Source organism: Podarcis erhardii, assembly GCF_964252035.2.
Source record: "Podarcis erhardii genome assembly, chromosome: 7".
NCBI classification, from domain to species: domain Eukaryota; kingdom Metazoa; phylum Chordata; class Lepidosauria; order Squamata; family Lacertidae; genus Podarcis; species Podarcis erhardii.
The window spans coordinates 65,548,625-65,575,353 of NC_138511.1; the positions used below are offsets into that span (position 1 = coordinate 65,548,625).

Consider the following 26,729-nt stretch of genomic DNA (forward strand, 5'->3'; position numbering starts at 1 on the left):
TGTTTTGCTCGCCTCCCCCTCCCCCCCCCCCGCAGATGACGAGATTTCAGAATACGGTTCCTGTGTGTCCTCCTCCCTTCGTGCGTCGGTGGCAGGGAGAAAATGATAATTATATCCCTTTTAATTAAGCGATGCTGCAATGGAGATAATTTCACTCAAAGTGTTTTTCTTTTTCACAAAGTGTGCATTTAATCACCGATGTCGCCCTTTTTGTTCGAGAGAGCCTCCTGCCTCTGGTTTCGGAAGAGGAGGGGTGTGAATCGGAAACAACCCCATTCATTTTAACAAGAGTACACCCAAGGAGAGGCGGGGGGGGGTGTCCCTCCAGAAACCAGTTTCTTCTATCTCGGTGGAAACCAGCCTTCGGATGGCGTATCCTCGGAGCAAACAAAATCGTGGAGGTCAAGCCTGTGTCCGTTTACTCAAAAGTAACTGCCATTCGAGTCAACGGGCCTTACTCCCATGAAAGCCGGGGAAAGGGTTGCAGCCCGGTTCGAAGAGGAGGATTTACTCAGAAGCGAAGTCTCACACGTTGAATGACAGGCCCCTCTTGGAAAATAAAATTAAATGCTTCCAAACAAGCGGAGGTTTTCCACCGCCCCTCCCCTTCTTCTGAAAATGAGATCAAATAAGACAGACAACGCCCTTTCCTCCAGTGCATTCCTCATCCACGTGGAGATCCGTTTTCCCAAAACTGAAAAAATGGGAACTGTTGACAGCCTCACAAGAGAATCCTGGAGCACAGACATCTCTCGTTTCTTTTTACTGCAATGTGCAGTATTTCAAATAATTTACTTGCACCGTGAATTCACACGACGGCCTGTACAACCACCCTCCATTATATGGGTCTAATAATTTAGCCTGCAAAGGATGCCAAGCAAATCTCTCGCCTTTCCACGGCCACTGCGCGCGGGCAGAGCAGGGTTCGAGGGTTTGCTTTTAGTTTTATTTCTTTGTCGGTGTTTCTTTTTAAACAACAACAACAACAACACGCGGAGGTTGTCCCAATTCGACGTAGTTTCCCTGGGAAATTCATGTCCGCTCGGTGCGAAGGGGTTAAAATCTTGGGTAAGGTCAGGCTAACCGAGAATCTGCAAAGTTGCAGCTCAGTCTCAGGTCCACAGAAATGAACTTCCGCTGTGATCACCCAATGTTATAAGCCTATGCAGAGGAACGCTGCCTCCTTTGCTCCGATGAATAATTTGGGGAAAGGGAACCCACTGAATTCAATGGGGCGCTCTCCCAACCCCCAGGCGCCCAGAGGTTTAAAAGTTCTTTTCTTAACTGCTCCAGCATTCCGATTTCCATCCTACAGTTTAGTGCTGAAACATGTGCAGAGATCTACTGTATTTTCATTTCGACCGGGTTTTCCTTTCTTTGTCTGATCACAAATCCACAATCGGAGGAGACGTTAAATTGTTGTGGTTTGTTAATTTCCTTAAGCGATGACAGATATCTTACTAACGCGCCTCTCATTTGCGTGCGCGCTCTTCTTTTAAACAAAATCTATTTCTCTCCTTTGCTTCTTTCTGCCTTTCACGCTTCTCTGCAATTCCCAGCCTCTCCTCCTCTTCGTTGTCACCCTTGCCCCCAAACACGTTGTCAAAATTTAGCCATACAGGAACACTTTTCAGGTTCTCAGTGCCTCCGGATAATACTAATAAAGGGACAGCGCACTGTCGAAGTTAAGCATTGCTTTCCATGCGGGCGAGTAGTGCATCCGCAAGCCCCGAACGACACGTGCTTACTCGAAAGTTAAAGGCCACGGAGTTATGGTCCTTGGACAAGCATCCACGGTGCCTGCCGACTTGGGAGTGTCAGCGTCGCTGCAGGTAACCTGGCACGCGCCTGAGACCCAGCGTGAGCAAGGTCCGGTTAAGGACCAACTCGCCGTGGGTTCAGGATCCCAACCTTCGGCAGGTGCTGAAATCTCTACCACTCTGGGCATGGGCATGACTGCGCAGAAGGAACTCCCAGTGGGTGCAGTGGGGCTTATTCCCGGGAAATGGGGCTGCAGCCTAGAAGAGTTTCGCTTGCGGCTGGATTTGGAGGCTGTGCAAAATCTTGGGGGGAGCGAGAGAGCGCGCGCGCGCTTGGCTGCATGCATCCCTTACATTTGAAGCACACACACACAGAGAGAGAGAGGAATCCTAGCAACTGTAGTTTGTTAAGGGTGCTAGGAAATGTAGCTCTGTGAGTGGTAAACTACAGTTCTCAGAATCCTTTTCGGGGTACTTTACTTGTATAGTGAGTATGCAGCTAATGTCTGGAATAGCTGAGGTGCTGTTGGACTACAAATCCCATCATTCCCGACCATTGGCTATGTTGGCTTCAGCTGATGGGAGCTGTAGTCCATCAACATCTGGAAGCCACCGCATTGTCTGTTCCCGCAGTACGTGGTTAAACCATGCAATTTGCTGGCGATGGTTACCGCTTTGGATGTAAGGTGACACAGTGAGGAAAGGGGAAAGGTCTCTTTGTGGTCATCAGCTAGGACAACTATCTAGAACTTCCGCGCTACAGCTGGACCATGTTACTCTGCACACCATCTGCACTGATGTAAATAATAACCACAATTCATCTGACAACCCACCAGGAATTAAATTACTTGAAAGTATTGAGGTTAGTTTTGCTACACTTTTATAAACGCCCGTGTAAAAGGATTTTGTAGTATAATAATAATAATAATAATAATAATAATAATCCCATACACCTAGCTGGGCATACACCTGAAAACAAAAAGAAAACAAAACAGAAAAGGATCTAGACCTCAGGCAATCGAGGCCTTGGCAATGGAGTTGAGATCCAGCGGAGGCTTACTGGGAAATAAACGCCCCTAGAACAAAACGTACAAGCTCAATGGCAGATCAAAAAAGAGTGGTGATTTTTGTAACCCTTTGAGAGGCAAGGGATTAAAATTAAGAAAGAATTAAAATAGCTGTGGCGAGATCAGCAGCGGAGCAAACGCTTATTAAGAAAGATAAGAGGAAGGGGAAAGGGAAACAGGATTGATCAGATACCGTTGGGTTGCTCTGCTTTTTCCTTGAAGATTACATCTTCCTCCTCCTTTGTTTTTTTGTTTTGTTTTTTTAAACCCCAGTTAGTTAATTAGCCTAAACTCCTTTTAAACTTCAAAGTTTCCTGATCGTCGCTACTAACTGAAGGGAACAATCAGAGAAGAGGCTGGGCGCCTGCGGGCAAAACAACGCTGAGGAAATGTTGCTTTTTAAAAATTAAAAATAAGCGCATCACTCAAAGTCCCAGGAAGGGGGGGGGGCGCACAATGTAGGCCAGCTTCATTACTGGGTGGAATGAAAAGCTGGGACACAGAAAGAGGTTTAGGCAGCGGGGGGGGGGTGTGATCCTGGGACCCACCAAGCTGGAAGCAGTGAGTCTTCCAAAGGGACGAAGAGGCCCCTGTGGTTTTCAGGGCTTCTGTCCAGAAACCTGCTAAGCCCGGAGCAGGCTCCAAGGGGGCTTATACACCGGGGGGGCACCGACAAGTTTGCTGACGAGCAAGAACCCAACATGACTTGCTCCCTAGTAAAAGAGGGCTTAGGAGACAAGCCGCCTTCAAACCACATCGGATCCGTTTCAACGATGATTCACGATGGCGCCTTCCAAGTACGCGGGGACTTTGCAGCTGAGCAGGTCTTTGCCCCAAGAGAACACAACCCCGGAAGGGGCAGAGGGATTTGAACCCTGATTTTTTATAGCTATGCAGGCAGGCACCGTGAAGGAGGAGAGTGCCCACCCGTTTTAAATACTCCATACACCCTGAAGGCAAAGGAGTCAAAAGTATGTTAAGGAGATACCTAAAGTCATTATTAACCTGCACTTTGCTCAGAAGCTGTGCCGCTGATTTCGATTAAATATAGTTCCAAATACCTCGGGTGTGCTTGGGACGTGATGCCAGGCTACATACTGCGTTGTGCGCGCGCACATAATAACTCTTCTAACTTATCTAATGGCAATCTATCTAAATACAGTAATCAGGGCTTCAACTCTGCCAAACTACAGAGCCTGGTATTTTAAGTAATACAGATCCCTGCGCCTACGAGGGCCAGAACCTTAAGACAAACCAAATGCCGACTCCCCTCGGGCATCTCGCCTTCTTCAAAAAGTTGCCTGGAGTAAAATGGGGCTGCTCTGGCCCGAGGATTGCAGAACATCAACCCCTGCCATTTTTAAATAGCAAAAACGAGAACTGAGGTGAATTGGGGAAGGGCAGCAGCCTTCGAATAGTCTCTAGAGAGCAAAGCAACATTTCTGACTGAAGCAGCGCAGCCCAACATTTCCTCGGAAGGAAGTTCCATTAAGTTAGCAATGGGATCCGGCGGACTTCAGTGGAAGCCCCTCCGACGATCTGGAGGGATCACTGGTTTTTGCGGGATATAATAATTAGTAGAGGGAAAGAGAGCTGGGGTGTGTGGTGTGAATAGGATAGCAGGATTCTTCCCTGGAGAGCGGGTGGCTGTGGCGGTTACTACCACCACTACTACTTCTACTTAACTACGGTGCCTTCGAGGTTTGCAAGCCGTCGCGACCACAGCAACATTTCTCTTGGTTAAGAAAATGCGCCCAAGGTTACGGCCGTCCATATTTAGAGCGAAGCAGGTATTATCACTCAGGTTTGGGGATAAGGCTTAGCCCACACCCTACTCTTCAATTCGAATCGGACATCCAGTCCGGCTAGAAAAAAGAGTTTCGGTTGATTTTATTTAATTCTTTAAAGGGGCTATTTCGTCCTCCGTTCCCTATCATATTAAAAAACAAAACAAAACCCTGAGCGAGAGCCATCTCCCTTTACATCCAAAATCCAGAAGGGTCAAATCTGCTGCGTGCGAAGAGCCTGCCTTTAAGGACGTTGCATTCCCGATTTCTAGTAGGCTGCGTTGAAAGGACGGGGATACATTATTTGGAACTGGGAGGGGGAGCTCTAATATGCGCAAGGCACAATGGCACTCAGCTCCGATTTTAAAAGCCAATGGTTTCAGGACTAGAATCTTTACTATTACTGACCTGGGTTTTTTAAAGTTTCTTTTTTTAAAAAACAACAACAACCAACACAGTGATCTATATTTCCATACCCAGTTTGCATTGTATTTTCTTACATTGGAAGCCGCCTGGAGCGTAGGCAGGTGGCGAGAGAAAAGGAATTAAATATTGAAACTTATTGGAGGTGCTTTAAAGCGGACTGTGCGTGAGTATGGAGAAGTGGGTGAAGATTGTGGGGAAGGCCTTTGGATATAAATAATATTTGGCATTTGACACAGTGGCAGAGCGTCCCGTGTTCCGTCCCTGGAAACTTCACGTAGAGCTGGGACAGGTCAGTGTTTGACACACCGGAGAACCTCTGCTAGTCCGTGCAGACAGTGCTGAACTAGATGGACCAATGGTCTGTCTCAGTAAAAAGCTTCGCCGCCTTTTGCTTGACCCCTAAATCACCCGGATTCTCTTGCCCAACACAAGTAACTGTGGTCGTTTACACCGGACCACGTTTACTCGGAAACAAGTCCCCCTGTGTTCCATAGAACACAGTCAAGTGTAGTCAAGTGTGTTTCGGTTTTGCAGCCTTAGGCTGAGGCCTTCACAGTGCAATCCTATCCACCTCTGCTCCGAAGTAAATGCCATTGAATTCAATGGGGTTAACTGTCAGGTAAGCGAGCAATAGAATTGCAACCGGACGGTGGAGAGCCTATGAGACCCATGAGCCTGGACTCCCAGCCGAGCCGACTGCAGAGGTATTCGGAGGCATTTATAGCAATGCGATCCTATGCCTCGCTCCACAGAAGTTAGTCTGGCTGCGTTCAATGGGGCTTAGCTCCCAAGAAGCAGAACCGACGCTTAAAACTGGGGGCTCTGGCGAGGGTTGCGGTTTCATGACTAAAGAGCACTCGCGCTCCCAGAATTGGCTGGTCGGAGCACTCCCTGGTTTGGGAGACGCATCTGTACAGCGCCTTGCACACTAAGGGGGCAACACGAGGGTGACTTCGCCAAGGGGGAAAGTTTCTGCTCCCCCACCCACCCTCCCTCCTTCTCCCCCTCCCCTCCTCTCCCGTTGCCCTTTTTTCCGTTAAACCACTAGTTCTCCTGGGCGCTTGGGAAGCTGGCTGGGCAGGAAACATCTGCGCGCCTCTCTCCCACCCGCCCCTCTCCATTTCCACGTCTATCTTCCCTTTCTCTACCCCCCTTCTCCCCTCCCCAGCGCCCTCGCTTTCCCTCGGCTTACCTTGAAGGCCACGGGGAGCGTCTTGTTGCACCTCCAGTGCGAAGGCAGGACGGAGCACAAGAAGTTGGGGCTGTCGGTCCTCACGAGCTCGCCGGGGTGATCGGCCAGGACGTCCACCACGGAGCGCGCCTCCGGCCGGCTGCGACTTCCCGGGGCCGGCGCGTTGACGGCGCCGCTGTTCTCGCCCATCTTGCCGCAGGGGAAGGCCGTGGAGGGAGGTGTGAAGCGCCGGCTGGTGCTGGGGTCTACGGGAATACGCATCACAACAGCGGGCGTTAGGGGGGCCGGGGCGAGGAGGCCGCAGCAGCCGAGAGGCGAGGGGGGCGCGCGGGGCTGCGGAGCGGGGCGCGCGCGGCCAGGGGCCCAAGAGCGCGCGGCGGCTGCCCGCTCCCCGGCGGGGTTACGGCCCCAGCCGCTCGGCCACCGCGAGCCCACGCTGGGCGCCCCCAGGGCCGACGGACGCCGCTCCGGGGACGAGGCGCAACTTTCGCCGAGGGGCTCCTTCCTCCCGGTCTCGCCTGGCAGGCGGCGAGCGAAGGCGCCCTCTCGGAAGCTTCCCCCGGGGTCGAGAAATCCGATCCGGATGCTGCCTCTGCCTCCGCCGCCGCCGCCGCCCTCCCCGCCCGCGCGAGTCCTAAAGCGCAGCCCGGATCTCGGGGCGCCCCGGCGGACGGGCGGACGGCCAAGCTACCGGTGGGCGGCCAGAGGAGCAGCCCGGGAGTCTCTCTCGGCGCAAAAGCAAGCTGGCTCCTCCTGCACGGCGACTGGAGCGCGCGACTCGGCGTCCAGCTCCCTGTTTGCGGCCTCGTCCCTCCAGTCAAAACAAACTGGGACCAGACAAAATAAACTTCGCGTGGAGCGCCGCAGCGCGCCCAAAGGCAGCGGAAGGGCCCGCGCTCCCTGCGCCCCGCTGCGCGCCTGCACTGTCAATTGCGCGCTGGCGAAAGAACCTCAACAGGTTGTTTCCCTTTTCAAGGATCGTTATTCTGCATCCATTTCCTGCTGCGCCTGGCAGTCGCGTGTAACCCTAGATCATCTCCACCCACGGCCTGCTCTTTCCAAACTCCTCTTTGCGCTTCTGAAACCAGTCAAAAACTGTCAGCGGTTACTGCGGGGTTTTTTACTTTATTTACTCAGAGGCTGGCGCGGGAGGGGGAGGGACGAAGCGTGGTGGAATGGCAGCGGGGACAGCCAATCGGAAAACCGGGGGATGGCCAAGCCTGAGAAAATGACAGAGGAAGAGGGCGCGGCAGGAAGGAGGCGGGCCCTGGCGAAGCCACGCCCCTCGCACAGCAGCCCCGCCTGCTCTCTTTTCGAAAGAAGAGAACACGTGGGGACTCGAGCTCGGTTTGTTTGGATTTTTCTCCCCAAACATTATTCTGACGGTCGGAACAAATATGATTTCTTTTATATTGTTTGCAGCCTCAAAGGCGATTTTCAGACGGAATAAAAAGGGAAACCAAAAGAATTTAAGGCGATTTAATTCAAAGGGTTGGTAACTAATTTTAGGTAGGCGATGAATTGGGTCAGCCCACCCTAAGAAACAAAACAGAACCTCCAGAGTTGCTCAAAGCCCTATCCGAGACGTCTGGTTGCTGAGAGTGTCCGTTCCAAATACTGTAAAGCTGAAATCTTATGCACACTAACTTGGGAAGAATCCAGGACGGACCGCATGGGATTTGTGAATAAAGATCGAATTGTGCGCCTTCACCTCAGAGAATTACCCCGTGTTTAATATGCAAATAAATGCATATAGTACCGCGGCGACCTCAGTCTAGAACCTGTCAGGCTCTTATTCTGCACTGATCTTCCAAATACAAATTAAATCCAGCTAATTCGATTTAATGCACAGCCTTCAACCTGTTTATTTAACTAAGATGTTAGCCCACTGAGTTAAATTGGGTTTACACCCGAGTAAGTGCGCCCGAGATTGCATCGTGTGACCATTATGGCTTTAACGTGGTTTATTCTTCTGTTTTCCTCTCCAAGGCTTCAGACCCGCAACCTCACCGCATTGCTCTCTGCAAGCAAGTGCCCCTGCCTCCCACCCACAAGAAGCCGGTGAGTCCTTGACCGGGGGCGGGGGGGGGGGGCGAGGCAATGGAAACCCACGGAGCTGACTCTTAATCTAAAATAAGCATCTTTACAAGTGAGGGCTGGGGGAGGAGTTGAGAGCCTAGTTGCATTTCTCACCCACCTTTAAGGAAATAATAATAATAATAATAACTACAAGGCAACCGCATACTGCCAAATCCGATGGAGGGAGGGGCACTTTCGGAGGCTGCTTTCACCCACCCCCGAACGTGTGATCTCGGCCGGCAGCGGTCTGGGGATGGGAAATGCTGGCCTCGGGTGTTAAGAAATGGAAAATTATAAATATACCACAAGGCAGGAGAGAACATCAGTGTAGCGGGTTTTTCAGTGGCAATCCACAAAGCCCAAATTATAGCCACTTCAGAACCTAAGCCTTTCTAACGTGTGTGTGTTCATAAGAAGAATCTTGTTAGATCCACGTCGTAGTCCTATGTTCAGTCTCTCACAAGGGCCAGCCAGGAAGCCCACAAGGGCTACAACCTCTCCCTCCCGTGCTATATTAACCATGGAGGTTCTCTTCATATTAAGCATGGAGATTCTCCTAGCCAAAGGCTGTCGTTGACAGATTTCGGCTCCTCCAAGGTTTTGTCTCCTCCCCTTTAGAGCCCTGCAAGCCTGTGGCTTTCACCCCACCTTAGGATAGTGAAGAAGCGAAGAAAGAGAAGAACAGCCACAAGCCTGGCCACTGTTCCTTTCTAGTGCCACCTTTCTAGTGCCACGCGGTCCATTTCTGATCTGGCTCCCTAGCAATTGCGCCCCGTCGATGGGAGACTCAACTTGGGGTCTTTCTGGAACAAAGCGCGTGCTCTAACCACTGAACCGCAGCCCATAGAGAGCCTGCAAACCTTTCCCATAGGCAGCTGCCATCCAGCTCAGTAGCGCCTCTTCTGCCTGGCACAAGCTCTGGTTCAAAACTGAACTGGAGACCTTTCGCAAGCAAAAAGGATGCGCTTGCAGAGAACGTTTCCCACAAACTGCCTGCAAAGCCTCTCCATTCGGAAGCTGCTTTACCTTGGCCTCATGCAGCTCAGTCGTGCCTATTCGGGACTGGCAGCATCTCTGTCCAGGATTTCAGACGTGGGTCTGTGTGCCATGTCTGCAGGCTGTATTTGGAGATGCCTGGCTTGACCCCGGGACGTTCTGCTTACGAAGCGCGCTCTCCACCACTCAGCTGGGGAAACCGCAGCAGCGGGAGCGACGATAGCGCTAATGAAACACAATTACGCGGCCCTTTGCGCAACGGTAGAACAGTAACATGCCCCGAGGGATATACAGTGAATTTTATTTCTTGACAGAGGAGAAGGCAATAGAAGGGAGGGTATCAAGAGTAACAGGGGTGGGAATCATATGCATAGCATCCGTTTAGGCGTCATCTTCGTTTTACGGGTGAGAATGAAAAAGTTAAGCAGTGAGAATGACTGGTTTACGGGTGAGAATGAAAAAGTTAAGCATTTGAGCGGTGACCGGTGTTATTGAATCAGGGTACCGCCAACAAGCAACAATTTAAGAGCGAAAGCTCGCTTTTCTTTACACGAGAACATAAGAAGAGCCCTGCTGGATCAGACCAAAGGCCCACCTAGTCTGGCATCTTGTTCTCAGTTTGGTCCTCCACCTCTGAGAAGCAATCGGGCAGAACCTGAGAGCACCAGCGCCCCTCCCCATTTGGGATTCCTGTAGGGACTGCAGAATAGGGGACAAAAAGAACACCCAGAGACAGATTTCCTTCAGCCAACCGTGGCTGGTTAGTTTTTAGCCACAAGGACCTCGGCTTTTCTCCAGACTCTCCCCCTTCCCTCTTCCAGCTCCGCAAGCGAATTCTGCTGCAAACTCGCCCGTTGATTTATGCTGCACCAACCGGTTTCTTCCGAGGAATTCGGATCAATGCAATACCTAACTAGCCTTAACCTTAATCTTAATCCCTAACACCACCATCATGCTCATTTATTTATTAAACACACAATGCACTATCAACACAGATGCGGAAACGGGCCATCTGAAAGGACCCATGGATATTTTAGTCTCTGAAGTGAAAAACCCAGAAGGGTGGGGTCGCTTGCAAATCGAGCCATAATAATTGATTTAACGTATCGATTTCTAAATATTTTCTCTCTTTAAAAAAAAGACAAGTAGATGCTCAGGATTCCTGTGTAGCGACTGCAGAATAGGGGACAAAAAGAAGACCCAGAGACAAATCCTGGTTTTAAACTGATTAGACACCGGATCCGGATCCAAAGCACGTTTTGGCGGATGAGAACGCTTACTCACTCAAGGATTGGTATGAAAATGAAATGGAACTCCAGGACCGTTCTAAAGGGGGGGGGGGAGAGGTATTAATGTGATGTATATCTTGCCATTGGAAGAACGAAGAAAAGAGGACGCGATTAATGTGGGGAAATTTGGGTCTGGCTTTGGTTTTACTTAAACTCTGAGCCAAAATGTATTGGGGAGAATAGTAGTACAAATACTTTCAGGAGTTTGCCGTTACGTCATTTGAGTTAATTTGTTGACTTCGCCCCCGCAGCAGATAGAAAATGAATGGGCCCGATCCAAATAAAGGAAGCTCTTTTTAAAGACCTTTTCTGGGCTGAGTTAAGTCGGTTCTATTGAAATCAACAGGTCTTAAATTCGAGTAGAGGCGTAGGGTCAGATTGCATGATGGAATAGATGCCACCCGCTGCCTCTTTGCGCCTATGCATGTTTACTCGGAAGTATATCTCAACGCCATCAAATGAGACTTGTCCCCACTTACGCAGCTTCTATTGAAACAGAAGGGACCTACAACCCGATTCTACCGACGTTTACTTCGAAATAATCCTCTTGTCATTTCAGTCGGATTCTCTTTGAATCCGAATAAAAAGGTTTATCAAGGAAAGCCTGAAAAGTGCTTTACTATGGCTGGATCGTGGCCATCGTCTTTCACCCGATTCCATCCCACCGCTGACTTGGTTTTCTTTTTAAAGCCGTTCACCTTTGTAAAACCCATGACTGAACTAAGTGGAAAGTGTTTCTCAGAAGGCAAAACAAAACATCATCACAGGAAATTTTCCTTTTACAGTTCTGCCGTTTTCTACCTATATGGAAATTTTAAGTGGGATCAGCGAGCATTTAGACAGACCCGCGTTATTTGTTTGTATCACGACGCCATCCTCAGCGTGTTTATCCAGAAATAAATCCCTCGGGCGCGGTCGGGGTCTCGGGGCTCCGGCACCTGAAGGCAGCCTCACCCAGCGCAGTGGGATTTTCGGAGTGGCTGCGGCGAGGCAGGACCCCCGGCTCTTACTCCATGCCAGTTTCAGCTTCCTTGCTTTTTAAGGAGTTGAGGAAAGGCATTTTCAGCGCACTCGATTATACCTTGTGCATAAAAAAAATCTAATATGAAATGAATCCGCGGACAGAGAGACAGTTGGTGCCTCATGTATTTTATAACACACAGCGCGCGCACATTTATAGTTTTAAAATACTCGATTGTGCATTCGTCGGAGGCCTTTTAAAGAAGGCGCCTGATTCAGGCGAGAAATCGGCATGTTTTTATTCGTGCATTTTAAAAAGTCAATGGATTCAAGTTTAATATCCAGCCTTTCCCACCGCAAGGGATGCATCAGAGTTTAAAGCCGCAGCCCAATATAGACACACTACCCTGGGAAGCCGCTGCCACTGAAATCCGTTAGGATTTACTTCCGAGTAAATATGAATACGGGGATCGGTTTGTGCAAGTGCTGGCAGTTGACTGGAATTGCGCCTGAAAGGCATGGCGCTGACCCGCGTTCAGGAGCATTTGGGCCACGCGTGTTTACTCGGTGGTGTAAACCCGACTGACTTCAGTAGGCTTACTCCCTAAAGGGGTCTGAGGAGAGAAACAACCCGATCCTAGTATGGTTACTCAGAAGTAGTTTGGGTTGTGGCTTGCTCCTAAGTGCAGGGCTATATTTTATCAAGAAATAATAGAGGCTTGGGAGAAAGTCCCACATTTATTTGGAAACCCATTTATGTCTGTGGGGCTTCCTTGCCAGTAAGCGTGCTTAGGATCCAGCTGTGCACTGGGTGAGAGAAGGAGCCTAAAACCAGCCCATTCTCGGAAAAAAGATCCTGGAAATGTTTAAGGGATATTAGGAGGCGAAAATCCAAAACAGCAACAGCGAAAAAGAAAACCCCTCTCCTCTCCTGGTTCCTTAGTTTGACTCTTGAGTGGTTCTCCGGCTTGGACTGTAAATCCTTCCCTTTTTAGGTGAAAAGCTCGAGGTTTGTGTTTGGAATCTCTTGGCTACTTCTGCCGAGGTTACTGCTTTCTTTGTTTCAGAGATTTGACCGTTTCCACCGCGACTGAATATGTTTAAAAGGCAAAACTAACTGGAGAGCTTTTTCTTTCTTTCTCCAGGCAATGAATGAACATCCAGGGAAGGAATCGACTGTAAGCGATCCACAGACTCTGCTCAGGAATTCTCTGTGTTTGTGTATTTACTTGTCTCTTTGGAGGGGAAAAAAAGACCTCCAACCCTTGCTTTAAAAATGGCTCACGTTGCTTTTATAAATGGGGATTTAAAACCAGGAGTTATTATCTGCAGTAGCTGCTATGTGTGAGATTCCCCACCCCACCCCAAACCTGGACGTTTCAGAATCTACACCACAAACGTCCAAACTGGTTCAAGGCACTGACTTTGGATCATTCAGAAAGCGTGGCATCCTGAGAGCCAGGATGCACAGCGAGGAGAGTGCTGGATTAGGACCGGGGAGACCCAGGTGCTCAAATCCCCATGCGCCACGAAGCTCACTTTGTGACCTCAAGCCAGTCATTCTCTCCCAGTCTAACCTACTTCAGAGGGTTGTTTTGAGGCTCAAAGCTGGAAGGGGCTGATGAAGGGCAGTGGTTGGAGGGGTGGTGCTCATTGGGTATGAGAGGGAAGACAGGGAACCCCAACAGCAGGTGGAGCCAGAGCCAACAGAAACAAATTCTAGTTTGGTCCCCATCTGCTTCCCTGCTGAGTTCTACAAGGACAGAAATGTGACTAAGGAGGGGGCAGAATATGGCAGCTTATAGGAGGGGAAACAGGCAGATGGGGGCTGAGTGAGGTTGGTGGGGCAGTGCCTCATTTGCCCTAGAATCAGCCTTCACTGATGTAAGCTAGGATCTAAGCAATAATAAAAAATGAACCCCTCTGGTAGAATTATCCTTTCCACTGAGCAGGCATGCTTAGATTCTTCATTAAGTATGGGTGGGTGGGTGTGGACTAAATGATGCAGAAGATCCCTTTCCTGCTCTAAAATTCTATGATTCTACTCCAGGAACATAACAGGTGTGCCCCACTAAGGGTGGAAAACACAAACTCTGCACGTAAACCTTTTCTATTGTAAGAATGGAGTGTGCCTCTTATTTTAATCTTAATTACAAAAAAAGTGCTGTTAAGAATTTTGGGGAGAAGGGCACATTTATCCAGACGCTGTAGGGTTAATAAATATACGGTAATATTATCCGCCAGAAATCAATCCTATGCGATGTTTTAGTTTTTGGCCACTAGTAGGCGCTTTAGCCACATCTCTCCAGGCTGATGTTTCTCCTTCAAGCTGTTAGCTACTACAACAATCCCATGGGTATTCAAATAAAAACCTGACTGCCAGTGGAGGTTTTCAGAACCCACAGCCAGTTTACCTCCCACCAAGTATACAGTGAAAAAGCATTAAGCTGGCACCCACACAGGCCCCTCTTCCCCCTAATGCTTTTCTACTGGATTTTCCAAAGTTACAAAAAAGACTTTGTCTGGTCTTTCCAGATCAGAGGGAGTGTAGCACAGTGGCGGAGAGGCTGAGCTGTAAATTGGGGAGGTCTCCAGCTCAAAACTCGCCTCTCCCATAAACTGGCCAAGTGGCTTCAACCTGACATCTGTAATACGGGGATAACAACACTGAACTGCCTTACAGGATTATTGTAAAGAAAATGTATGCCAAATCTTTTCATCAGGCTAAAATATCACACACACACACTTCTTACTCCTGTTTAATTTCTGCAATTACTGGGGGGGGGGGGTTAAGTACCTTGAAATTGTCCACTCGCTTAGTTCATCAGTGGAGCTGGTAGGTCAGGCTCTCAAATAGTTTCCTTTGCACCATATTCTTAATCTCGGACTCTGCCCAATTTAGGAACAGAGTCACTGGATTTTTACAGAAGTGTCAGCCCTCCACTTTAGAGAAAAGTGCAGCTAAAATATAGGGAAACTGCTGTCAGATCTAATTTATTTTCCAACGAATAAAGCTCAGCATAATTGGCACAAATTTGAAGTATATCTGGCTACGATCTCCTAATCTTTTTATTGAATGAAACGATTAAGTTCCATTCACGGGCCAACTGGCAACTGTAGGTGTTTTGCTTTTTTCACTGCCAGTCTGTGTCAGGTTTCTCCCTGATTCTAAGGGTCAAAGTAGGTGCAAAGCTGGAGATGTGTGATCATACCTCTGCGGTGGGGGGCAATTCAGACTGGAACCACAGTGCAGGTGTCTGGTGCCACTGCCCCAGGAAAAGATTAGAACATTTGGGACTTTTCAGATTAGAAAAAAGGTGACTAAGGAAGGGACGTGATAGGAGACAATAAAATGATGTGTGGAAAAAGTGGATGGGCGGAAGTTTTTCTCTCTCCCTCATAACACAGGGACATGCAATGAAGCTGAGTGCTTCTTCACACAACACACAGTTAGACTGTGGGATCCATTCCCACAAAAGGCAGTGGTTAAAATAGGACTGGGCCAAATTCACAGAGGATATTGCTACCCTGGTCTGCGGTGAATTTTTTTTGAAGGAGAACAGTTAGGGCCAGAGGTGCCAACTTGTAAAGGTGATAGGGTGGGGGTGGGACAGGGCGAATTGTGTGAGCATCGCACTTCTCTCCCTAAGCTGGGCAGAAGCTTGCCAGGCTTTACCTGGAGCGTTTAGAGAAGTGGTTCTCAACCTGTGGGTCCCCAGATGTTGTTGAACTACAACTCCCATCACCCCTAGCTAGCAAGGCCAGAGCTCAGGGATGATGGGAGTTGTAGTCCAACAACATCTGGGGACCCACAGGTTGAGAAAGGCTGGTTTAGAGGAATAGCCTAGTCCTCCTCGTCCACTGACTGCTTGCCACTGTATCCCTCTCAAAGGCTAATAACCTTGATGTTCCACCTCCACTGTCAGGGGCAGTGTGTGCCTCTGAATGTGAGTTGCTAGGAAGAACATGTGGGGAGAGTGCTGTTGCACTCAGGTTCTGCTTGTGGGCTTCCCAGAGACATCTGGCTGGCGTCTGTAAGAACAGGATGCTGGACTAGACGGGCTACTGGTCTGATCCAGCAGGCTTTTCTTCTGCTCTTAAGTCACATGCTTCCTCGAGAGCTATTAGCTCTGTGGGAGAAAAATGTCTTCCTCTCCTTGACAAACCGCAGTCCCAGTGGTGAACTGATGCAGCGTAAAAGGATGGCTCCCCTCCCTCCACACCATGGCCTTGCTCAAACCCCTTCCTCAACAACTGCTTTCAACATCATTTTGTTAAAAGAGACATCTTATCTTTTAACAACATGCCTGCTGTATTTCTTCATTTCACCAAGCCTTCCCAGACATATAGATAAGCTATGAATACACTTTTCTCAAACTTTTGCTGATTTTATCTGTGTTTCGTCCATAATTTTTTATGCATGTTTGTTTTTGTGTTGTTTTTAGCAAAATGAAGATATTATCTGTGTTTTCTGGGTAATTTTATGGGCTTATAGTCAAGATAGCACCAAGTAATGCTTTCTGTCATCATGAGGATTTCTGCTTGTACAATGGAACTCCCCCAACCCTGTGCACCCCCTAAATCTGTTCTGGGTTTTTTCCCAGCCCTCCAGAGCAGATTTGGGGAGGATGTGGGGTGGGTGTGGGGTCCGTGTGGGGAGGGGAGAAATGGGGGAGTTCAGTTGTGCAAGTGGAAATCCTTGAGCTGACTGAACTCATTAGCTAGATACCGCACATTATGTACACCCCTGAGAGATTTTTCTGATTAAGAAGTTCATCAGTGTTTCTGTATCCAAGAGCTTGGAGATACATTGACACATCTCAGGCAGTACTGACACTTTGATCTAATTGCCCCACACAGGAGTGTGTCTCTCAATACAAATGGCATATTGGGAGTGTTAGCTGGGACAGCAGCAGAGGAAGAAACGGTTAAACTCCCTCTCCTTTCCTGCTGCGATACTTATAATTACAAGCCCTTACTCTTTCTTAGTGCAAAACCATGCATATTACATGCAAAAGCTCTGCTTGGCAGCAGGGCTGGATTTAGGTTTGATGAGGCCCTAAGCTACTGAAGGTAATGGGGCCCTTTATATGTTCAGCTGTCCTTTGTCAACAACGAATTGTCGCTGTTTTTTGTGTTGAATATATGCTATATGGTAAATTATGGATCTAATAGGTATCTAAAGCCATTTGCACATAACAAAATATGTATTTTATCAAAGTACAGTGGTACCTCGGGTTAAGTACTTAATTCGTTCCGGAGGTCCATTCTTAACTGGAAACTGTTCTTAACCTGAAGCACCACTTTAGCTAATGGGGCCTCCTGCTGCCACTGCACCGCCAGAGCACGATTTCTGTTCTCATCCTGAAGCAAAGCTCTTAACCTGAAGCACTATTTCTGGGTTAGCAGAGTCTGTAACCTGAAGCGTATGTAACCTGAAGCATATGTAACCCGAGGTACTACTGTAATTGTTGAACTGAAATACAATTAGGAAGAAGCATATTAACAGTGAAATACAATTACTTACATCACAGGAGCCTACACAACACAAAACACTGTTGCTGTATGTAGGTTTTAGTTTTATTTTTTTATCTTATATTTTGGAAATGTACATCCAGTGGTTTTTTCCCTTTAAATTTTTTGGGGGCCCCCAAGAGAGTGGGGCCCTAAGCTATAGCTTGTTTAGTTTATACGTAAATCCGGCCCTGGCCCTGCCCTGCATGCAAAATGACTACCCAGAGAGCAGCAGTTGATTAGAATAGTGGCAAGCAGGCACATCAGCACTGGGTCACCACTGGTATTCTGGGGCTAATGCTGGTCACTGAGGTATCCTTTCTTCCTATTTTTAAAAACATTTCATAGTCAGGAGGCAGGCAGGCAGCCATGCATGTACCTGGTTACAGATCCCCATTTTATTTATTTATACTTTACACGTTGTCCTTCTCTACAACCAAATGGTGCTTATGTATTTAGCATATGGGCAGCAACAGTAATTTCTGCTTTATTGCTATTGTCATGTTGGTGCTATGAGTTAACTTGAATTTTAAAAATGCAAAAATGCATATGCTTGGAGAGTCCCCACTCCCAGGGTGGGCAGATACTGGTTTGTTGCTGTTGTTTTGGTATTTTTGCTCCAAAGTATCAGGAATTTAAAAGCAGAATGTAAAGCAGGAATTGTAAGCCTTTCTGGAACAGTAGGCACATTTCGAATTCTGAGAGTATGCTGTGGGTGCCAGTTACAAAATGGCTGTCATGGGGGGGGGGGCACGGGAAAACATAACATGGATGCTGTGGAGGGCATGACATAACACAAAATTTGAGAGAGTATATAAGTCGTCCCCCCCATAATTGTACTTCCAAACTAGAGAAGGCTTAATCTGCCATACAGCTATTAAAGGCACAGGAACCCTGTCCCCCCAGACCCAGTGCCAACCCTATGCCATACAACTATGTACCCATTGACCTGGGAGTAATCCCCATTAAACACAGAGACTTACTTCTGAGTAGACATGCATGCCAGTGTACTACAGATTTAGTGAATTCTTAATGAGTCCCAGGTCCTTAGCTCCTGCACAGCTATTAACATCCTGTCTAGTTAGGTCCCTAAAAGTGCTGAAGTTTGGGCTGGATTTTGCCCATTGTGTAGTTACTTTTTTTGTAAACCTCTCCCCCACTCCACCTTGAGGGCCTGGTTTTTGGTCTATGGAGACAGGATATAAATTCTTAAAATTAATGTCTGCATTTAGGTAATAAAACACTCCAGTGTTTGCAAACAATGCTCCCTGAAGTTGAGCCTGGAAGGCAGTTAACCAGCCATTGTAATTTACAACCTCTCTCAGTCTGTAGAGGCAGAGTGATTCTGATTTGAGTGCTCAGTTCAGTCCCACCCTTAAATGCACACCTTTGAGCTACAGGCAGGGAACTCTCAAAACTCTCCACCCTATTTTTGGCAAGAGAGAGCGAGGATACCATTTCACACAAGTTTCTCCATGAGGCAGAGAAATTATCCAACATTTTTTAAGACCTGGGGCTCACCAATACCAGTGGCAATAGTGCCATTTATCCCCACAACCCAGGGGCTGGGGACCCCAGCAATCTTAGGCACTATGGCCAATGGTCAGTCAGGGTGATAGGAGTTGGAATCCAGTTAATATCTGGAAAGCCACAGGTTGTCCACCTGTCTCCTAAAGCTTTTTTCCTTCTCAATCCATTGCAAGTTGCAACAGCAGCAGCTGCACTGCCAAGCCGGCCACCTTTTTGCACCCCCCACAATGCACTGGTTCTAGCATCCTTCTGATCCAAAAACTATGGCCCTCCAGATGTTGCTGGTCTGTAACTCCCATCATCCTTGACCACTGGTGCTGCTGTTTGGGGCTGATGTGAGCTGGACACAAATTGGGCAGTCACTGACTCTGCAGTATTGGGCAGTGGATATAGAGAAATGGTAGCTTGATTCAAAAATAGTGGAGAATATTCAGAGAAAAGTCTCCGGAGTGACCTTTTTTCTTAGGGGTGAGAGAAAAGATCTCAGAGATTTTAATCACAAAAACGTCTTCTATGACATTTCTGTCTGGGACTGGGCTGGGGAACTACCCGTCTGACCCAGGCTTTGCAATCCACCTCAGACTTCCTCCAGTATTCAAAGCCTGAGTTTTGTCAATGAAAGGTCTTCACGCTCCTTTAATTCTCAGGCAATTTCCGAAACTGTTGCAAGGCAGTCAACATGTCCAAGATCAGTGTGGATAGATTAGGCCCTTGATTATGATAAATATGTGTAGTTAAAAATAAGTAAACGAAGGGTGGGTGGGTCTTTCACTGAACTGAAAAATACAGGCTTGGGAAATGAGTTTGTTCCTTTCCAGAGGGTTTCCTCCACCCTCTCACACCCAATGTTGTAAGTAAGTAAGTAAGTAAGTAAGTAAGTAAGTAAGTAAATAAAATTCAAGAACAGATTGCATCTCCCCCTCTGCATTATTAAGCCCACTTCTTGGTATTTTGATATTTGTACATCTGGAATCATTACTTGAGAAATCAAAGAAAATGCTTCGACTTCCTGTTCTTTTTTTGAGATGACTTTTAAAAACTGTTTGTGCTCAATACAGTGGTACCTCAGGTTAAGTACTTAATTCGTTCTGGAGGTCCGTTCTTAACCTGAAACTGTTCTTAACCTGAAGCACCACTTTAGCTAATGGGGCCTCCTGCTGCTGCTGCGCCGCCGGGGCCCGATTTCTGTTCTCATCCTGAAGCAAAGTTCTTAACCTGAAGCACTATTTCTGGGTTAGCGGAGTCTGTAACCTGAAGCGTATGTAACCTGAGGTACCACTGTACTCTTTTGTAGCTAATTTGAAGTACAACGTAAGAAAAATAACTTCATTCTTCCCCTGCTTAATTCTGTGCCATGTCCCCCTCTTGTCCGCTCTTATTTCCTTCTGTTTGTAAGCTCCTTAAGGCAGGGACCTGTCTAACCCATTCTTCCTAAAGCGCTGTGCACACTGATGCCATGATAGGAATTTATTAATAATAATATATGCACTACACACAGAGAGACACATTTCATACCACTTTAACTGTTTTGGGTCCTCTCCCCACAACACACACCAAAAAATTCGAGAGATTATAATTTGCTGCAATGTGGGCAATTCTGTACTGGAGATTCCAACTCCAGAAGCCCACTTAGAGAAAGGGACAGAGAAAATTCCAGGAAGGTTGAAAGGCTGGCTTGTAAATATATTCGAGATTTAAGTTGCCAAAGCAAAAGAACAGAGCGCAACAGTATTTGCTGTAATTATGTTTTAAAATATGAACACAGAAAACTGTTAGGCCCCACCTGCACTTTTCATTTATAGTAGTATTATATCACGTTGAACATTTTTGGTGTTCCCCAAAGGTTCTTGGGAACCAGTTTTTTAAAGTTCTTGAGAGTTGTTAGGAGACCCCTATTCTCCTCACAGAGCTATAATTCTCAGAGTGGTTCAACTATCAATTCCTCTTCTCAGGGAATTTTAGGAAATGAATACCTGGAGGTGGGAACAGTGGTCTGAGCTGTTCAACAGTGGAATGGACTCCCTCAGAAGGCGGCAGACTCTCCTTCCTTGGAGGTTTCTAAGCAGAGGTTGGATGGCCACCTGCCATGGATGCTTCAGTTGAGATTCCTGCATTGCAGCGGGTTGGTCTAGATGACCCCTGGGGTCCCTTCCAGTGCTACAATTCAATGATTCCATGAACTCTCAGAGCCATTATCTCCCCTCCCTCTGCAGACCAATTTTAACAATGTTAATAATGCCAAGTGACTCTTCTTTTGTTGTGCGGTTTGAAATAAAATTGTGCAGGTGTAAAGCCCTGACAACCAGCTGGCTGTCCAGGCTTAAAAGTACAACACAAGGTGCGATGAAAGTCAGCAGTTAGAAGCTTCCAATGTGAAAAATGTGGGTTCAAAATAAGTGCAAAATAGCAAGGAGGAAGCCTTTGCTGGGTAGAAAAGAAAAAGCAAAGAAAAAAGTAAGGACATACCACTTTGAGGGGTTTTTAAAAAACTATTAAATGTTTTATAAAATGTATAAAACAAATAAAAATAAAAACTGGATCCCCCAGAGGAAAGGCCTCCCCCACCCCCGCCTGAATATACACAGAGAAACAAACTGCTAGTTTCAGGTTAGGAACTACAAACCTCAATCCTAGGACATGATGTAAACCAGAAAAGTGTATGGAGCACAAGTAAAGGGCCCTGCTCTGTTTTTAACTTGTTGAGATCAGTCAGGCACCACCAGGTGGCATCCTCAGGTAGCTGCCATCCACTCCCCCTGCCTTTTCCTGTGACTCAAGGCACCGTGGGCAGTTCTGAAGATGGATGCCTGGCACTCATAAGCACATAAGGTGAATCAAGCCAAAAGCCACTGCTGAATGAAGCCCAAAGCCACCTAGTCCAGTATCCTGGCCTGCAGTGGCCAATCAGATGTTCGTGGGAAGCCTGCAAGGAGTGCAACAGCCACCTGTGGCTATCAAGGGTCTTCTGCACCCCAGCCACTGCAGGTATTTTAACTGCATATTCAGGTAGAGAAGGGGATGCCAATTGTCTGAAACCCTGGAGACCCACTGCCAGTCAGTGTAGACAGTACTGAGTTAGATAGACCAATGGTCTGACTTACTATAATATAGCTTCCTAATGCTCCTATTATGCTGAGAACGTGACTCAGGCTGTGAAGAGGACCATGGGCCAGGAGTAATGCACAAAAGTAGAAGAGTTTCATAGGGCAACTATGGCATTATTAAAGAAAATTTTAAAAGCCTGCTGGATCAGGCGAAGGGCCCATCCAGTCTAGAATTCTGTTCTTACAGTGGCCATTCAGATGTCTATGGCCAGCCAGCATGCAGGACCTGTGTGCCCCAGCACACTCTCCCCCTGCAGTTTCCAGCAGTTGGTTTTCAGAAGCTTACTGCCACCCACAGTGGATGTTGAATATATCCATCAGGGTTAACAATAATTGATTGCAGGATCTGCAACGAAGGATGCAACTAGAACATCTCTAGCAGATGACTGTCCAGTCTCTGCTCAAACACTTCTCGTGAAAAAGAAGAGCCCACCGTCTCCCAAGGCAGCCTGTTCCAGTACTAAGCAATCTTTGCCATTTAAGCCCAAATCTACTTCCCTGCAGTTCCCATGCATTGGTTCCATCCCTGCCCTCAGAGGACAAATCTGCTCCAGCTTCTGAGTGGCAGCTCTTCAGATACTTGAATTTTGCTATCATTTCTCCTTCTCTTCTCCAGGCTAAACACCCCAAGCTCTTTCAGCTGGTAGTGGCACAGCTGTGGAGCCATCCCTCCTTACAGTGGTGTTGATATGCCTTACTGCACTGGGCTGGGACAGGGTTGTGTGGGTACACTGGATAGGCTCTGCCAGTGTCTCTGTGTAGACCCAACCTTGTCACCACCTGCCCCATGCCAGTTGTGGTGACACTGATGTCAGGAGGTTGGCTACCTGCTCTGCCCAGAGGATCTGGTCCATTAGGGGAAATGGGGCATCGCCCCACAAACCTCAGTCTGCCCCAAGTCAGACTTCTCCCTTCCTTCTCACAACAAATGACCCTGGTTGTCAGCTTCCTCCTACTCCATACGCTCAGCATTGTCCTTGTAGAATTCAGCAGCAATGAGGATGGATATAAACTGAAGAGATTTGGCTCTGCCCGTCATTGGCCCTGGCTGTACCTACTGTTGGTCTCCCTGCATTCTGCCCTACTAGTTGCAACCGACATCAGCCATCAGTGGTACTGCCCCCACCACCACACCAGTAGCCACAACTGTATTCCTCATAGGGCCTCCACAGTTCCTGCCATTTGAACATGGGCCTTCCCAGTGTAAGTCTGACTCTCTCATCCACAACACTGCACTGGATCCATCCAATTGGAGCTGAACGTTCTGAAGCGTGTGTGGCAGTGCCCTCAACTCCCCCCCCCCCCGAACTATCTGCACCAATCTGACAGCAAAGTGCATTGTTCCCTTCCCACCCCCTCCCAACTCGCCAAAGTTGTGCCCCCCTTGGCTTGTACAATCCTGCCCCTTTCCTGAGACTCACTGCCTTCAATCCAGCACAAAGGCCTGACTGTTCTTTGAATATTTATGACTCGTTTTTATCTCATGCCATGCATACAAAACATACTTGATTCCTTTCCGAAGTTCTACCCCCCCCCCCTTCTTCTTCCCCTAGTGCAAAGTCTTAAAAACATGTGGTTTTTATTGCAGGCAGGAATGAATAACAGCATTCCTCCAATTGCCACATCAAATGGAACAGTAATATCCATCCGCATCGGGGCAAAAGCTGCCTTGTTTCCTATTTGCAATCGAATCCTGAACTTAATTAAGGAGCACAAGGAGAGAGAAAGAGACAGAAGGACATGATAGGCACAAGGATCTCGTGTGTGTGTGTGTGTGTGTGTGTGTGTGTATCTGAATGGACAGATAGCTTTTTACCTTTCCCATTCTTCAGCTTGCCTTTCTTCCAAGGCATTTGAGGTGGCACATACGGGTTCTATCCCCTCTCATTTTATCCTCACAACAACCCTGCGAGATAGGCTGGTCTCGGTGATGGGCTCATTAGGTGCTCACTTACATGTTGCCAAAAGGAGGACACCACTTTGTCCAAAATGTGCTTATGCTGATTAAAATTGATAGAAGCAAATGTAGAAATAAAGGGTTGCATACAAAGTAATCCTACTCAAGAGTAGGCCCATTGAAATTAATGGGCATGACTAACTTTGGTCCATTAATTGCAATTGGTCTACCCTGAGTAGAGCTTAGCTGGCAACAACCGAATGATGATACTTTAGATAGAAATGCAATCCGTCTCGCTACAGTGAGGAAACTGCCTGCCTGCTCAATCTTCTCTCTGGGTGCTCAGTACAGATGGACAAGTACATCAAGGTCCCAGCTGCTCTTTGTTCCTAGGGCCCCTCCATATGTCCTTTATATTGTGCTTTCATGACAATTTGTGCTCATCCTGGAGGTCACATGTAATTCTGCTTTTAATACTGTTTGTGACTCTTAAAGTTTCAGGGTGGTCACACTGCTTCATTTCCGATCAGTGCATATCCCTTAACTTCCTGCTGAAATTCTGTATATTTCTTTAACACAAATGTTGCAGTATACTCCAAACATCAACTATGTAGCAGCACTGGGGCACCATCACAGAACAAACTAGAGCAGAATAAACCCACAGCTAGTGCACTCTTGTTGTGCCCAGAACATATTGCAGAATACACCCACAATAAAAAGCAGTCTAGAGGAGCCCTGAGAATTATTTGCCTTTAAATCAGATTTGGACCAGACAGCCCTTCAAACAGAGGACTATCACCTGTAATGGAGGACATATGGCTATCGCACTAGACCCAAGTCACCCAGCAATCATCTTAACTGGACACTGTACTACTGGTTCCCTTGCTTGCAGCTTTCAGTAATGATGAGAATTAGTTCCTGATGGTTTTCAGATCAACTAGCAAAACTCCACTAACCTCAGGAGAAGTGGGAATCTAGGAAAAACCCATATTTGGTATGGGGAACTTCAGACCCAGGGGCCAAAGGCATCCCTCCAGACTTCTCTATCTGTAATGTGTCAATACATTTTAGATATAGATCCTGGTATAAGAGCCAAGAGTTGAGGAGGCTTCAGCCCCACAATAAAATATTTGAGGGAGCTGCCCTCCCAAAGTTTATGAGCACTGACATTCAAATGGTGTGTGCGTGCACAAAGCCTTATGACCTCTTATGTGGGGTGGGGCTTATTCCCCCCCCCCATATTTTATTCCAATTGGCACCCCGGAAGGTAAGGTGGTTTAAAGACATGAGTTACTAAAGAAAGAGTGAATGTAGTGTGTGTGATATGCAATTAGTTCTTCAGGGTCTTGGACTCTACTCAGATAATGCCCCTCCCCAGATCTCACCCCCCCCCCCCATACTTCCCCAGCTCTGCAACTGCCTCCAAAGATCTGGCTTGGCTGGAATGTGTCACTGAACTGTGAAAATACCTTTGCTTCCCAAGAGGGAGGGTGGAGGATGGTGTGGTCCACCAAATCTTTTGTACACATTGCCTGGCCGGAGAACTTGATTGCAAAATGTGGAGAGAAGTGTGGATTTTGAAGGATGGTGATTTGCTTAATCCTCTGTTTGGAAAGTGCTGGTTGGGCAGCTTTGCTGATAAATGCAAACAGAACCAAATGTCTCCCCCATCCCTGCGTGGAGGTGAGATTATATCTAGTCTTTACAGAACATTCATTCTTGTATATTTGGTAGGGTGATTATATGGCAGGGAGCATTGTTCCTGCATTCATCCTGATTTGCTGGATATGTCTACTTCATTCCATTAACCATTCATTCACCTCAGCTTTCCAATGCATTTCCACATCACATCCCTAACTGGAAAAAGTCCATTCCTTTTCTAAAGAGTGCATTTGTTGCATCAGGGTGACAGAGCACTTTTTATCCACTTGAACTGTGCAAACCTAAAGTTCTGGTATACCCTTGAAACCCTCCTGCGAATCTGGAAGCTTCCTATGTTCATTTCTCCCCACAGTTCTATTGTAATCATACTCTCCATTCTTGCAGAACAGATCCAAGGAGGAAACTCACCCACCCACCCACACTCAGATACATGACCTTGGCTCAGACATTTGCTCCTGAGAATTTAGGCACAGGAATTTGTGATGAATTTTTAATCAAACACTTCCTCTAGGTCTAGGTCACCCGCTTTGCTTTCTTGCAGCACAAGCGAATGGGCTCTCCTGATGAAATACCAGCTGAACCGATTAAGTTTTAAAAAACTAAAAAAACAACAACTGGTAAGGTTATTGTAGATGAAGTCATCCTAGAGAACAACCATTCAAAGGAGACGCTGACCTCCCCAGCAGTTTCTTTTCCATCATCATCATGGCAGGGCTGGCCCTTGACTCTAATCCTTATTCTCAATTAACCTTGTGTCAGTGGGACAGGGGGCTGCCAGCAGGGGAACGGAAGCCATCCTGCTGAGAGACTAAATTCAGTGTTGCTTTCCACTCTGCTAGTCCTGACCAACAGAAGTGGCTCCATTAGGGCTGTTGTGGCATTGCCCCAACAACCTTGGCCTGCCCTCAGTCAACCCACACCTGCCTGCCTTTTTATGTACATCCAGTCTGGGGGGGCTGGGGGCACTGCCTACCACCTTCCATCTCCTTAGTCTCAGTGTCACCCCTGCAGGGAGGAGGATGGGGGCAACCTCTGCTGTGCCCTGGAGCCAATGAAACAATATTTTATTTTATTTTTTGCGGGGGGAGTCTATGGGTTGGAATACGTTGGGGGTTTTTTAATGGAGAAAAATGTTTTTTGGATAATGAATAGTTGATTCTGTGGGAAAGGTAAACTACATGTGACTGAAAGCAAGTTTCCTCCACATTCTAAACTGGTTTTGTGTGTGTGTTTTGTTTTTTTGGCAATGGACGTGTAGGTGTAAACAATACATGAATTCAAAAACGTATGATGTGGTATGGAGCCAATCTTGTTTAAAAATCAAACTTGGATCCTCTTAGGTGGAAGCTCTTTCCTTGTCCATAGATGTTCAGATAATCGTTTATTTGTTTTTTTTTTTATTTAGAGAGGTGGCGGCACTGGCACTCCACACACGTACAGTATCATGACATATGTTTCCAAATAAG

At 47.3% G+C, this 26,729-nt stretch overlaps 1 protein-coding gene across 2 annotated transcripts in view; it reads right to left on the bottom strand.

The window, feature by feature from the left end:
- Positions 1-26,729, bottom strand: part of RUNX3 (RUNX family transcription factor 3) — a 157,368-nt gene that overhangs the window by 67,762 nt on the left and 62,877 nt on the right. For both annotated transcript variants that reach the window (XM_081869292.1, XM_081869291.1), the window contains one exon: positions 6,233-6,477. In XM_081869292.1, the coding sequence (XP_081725418.1) occupies positions 6,233-6,477 (245 nt within the window). The remainder of the gene's footprint in view (positions 1-6,232; positions 6,478-26,729) is intronic.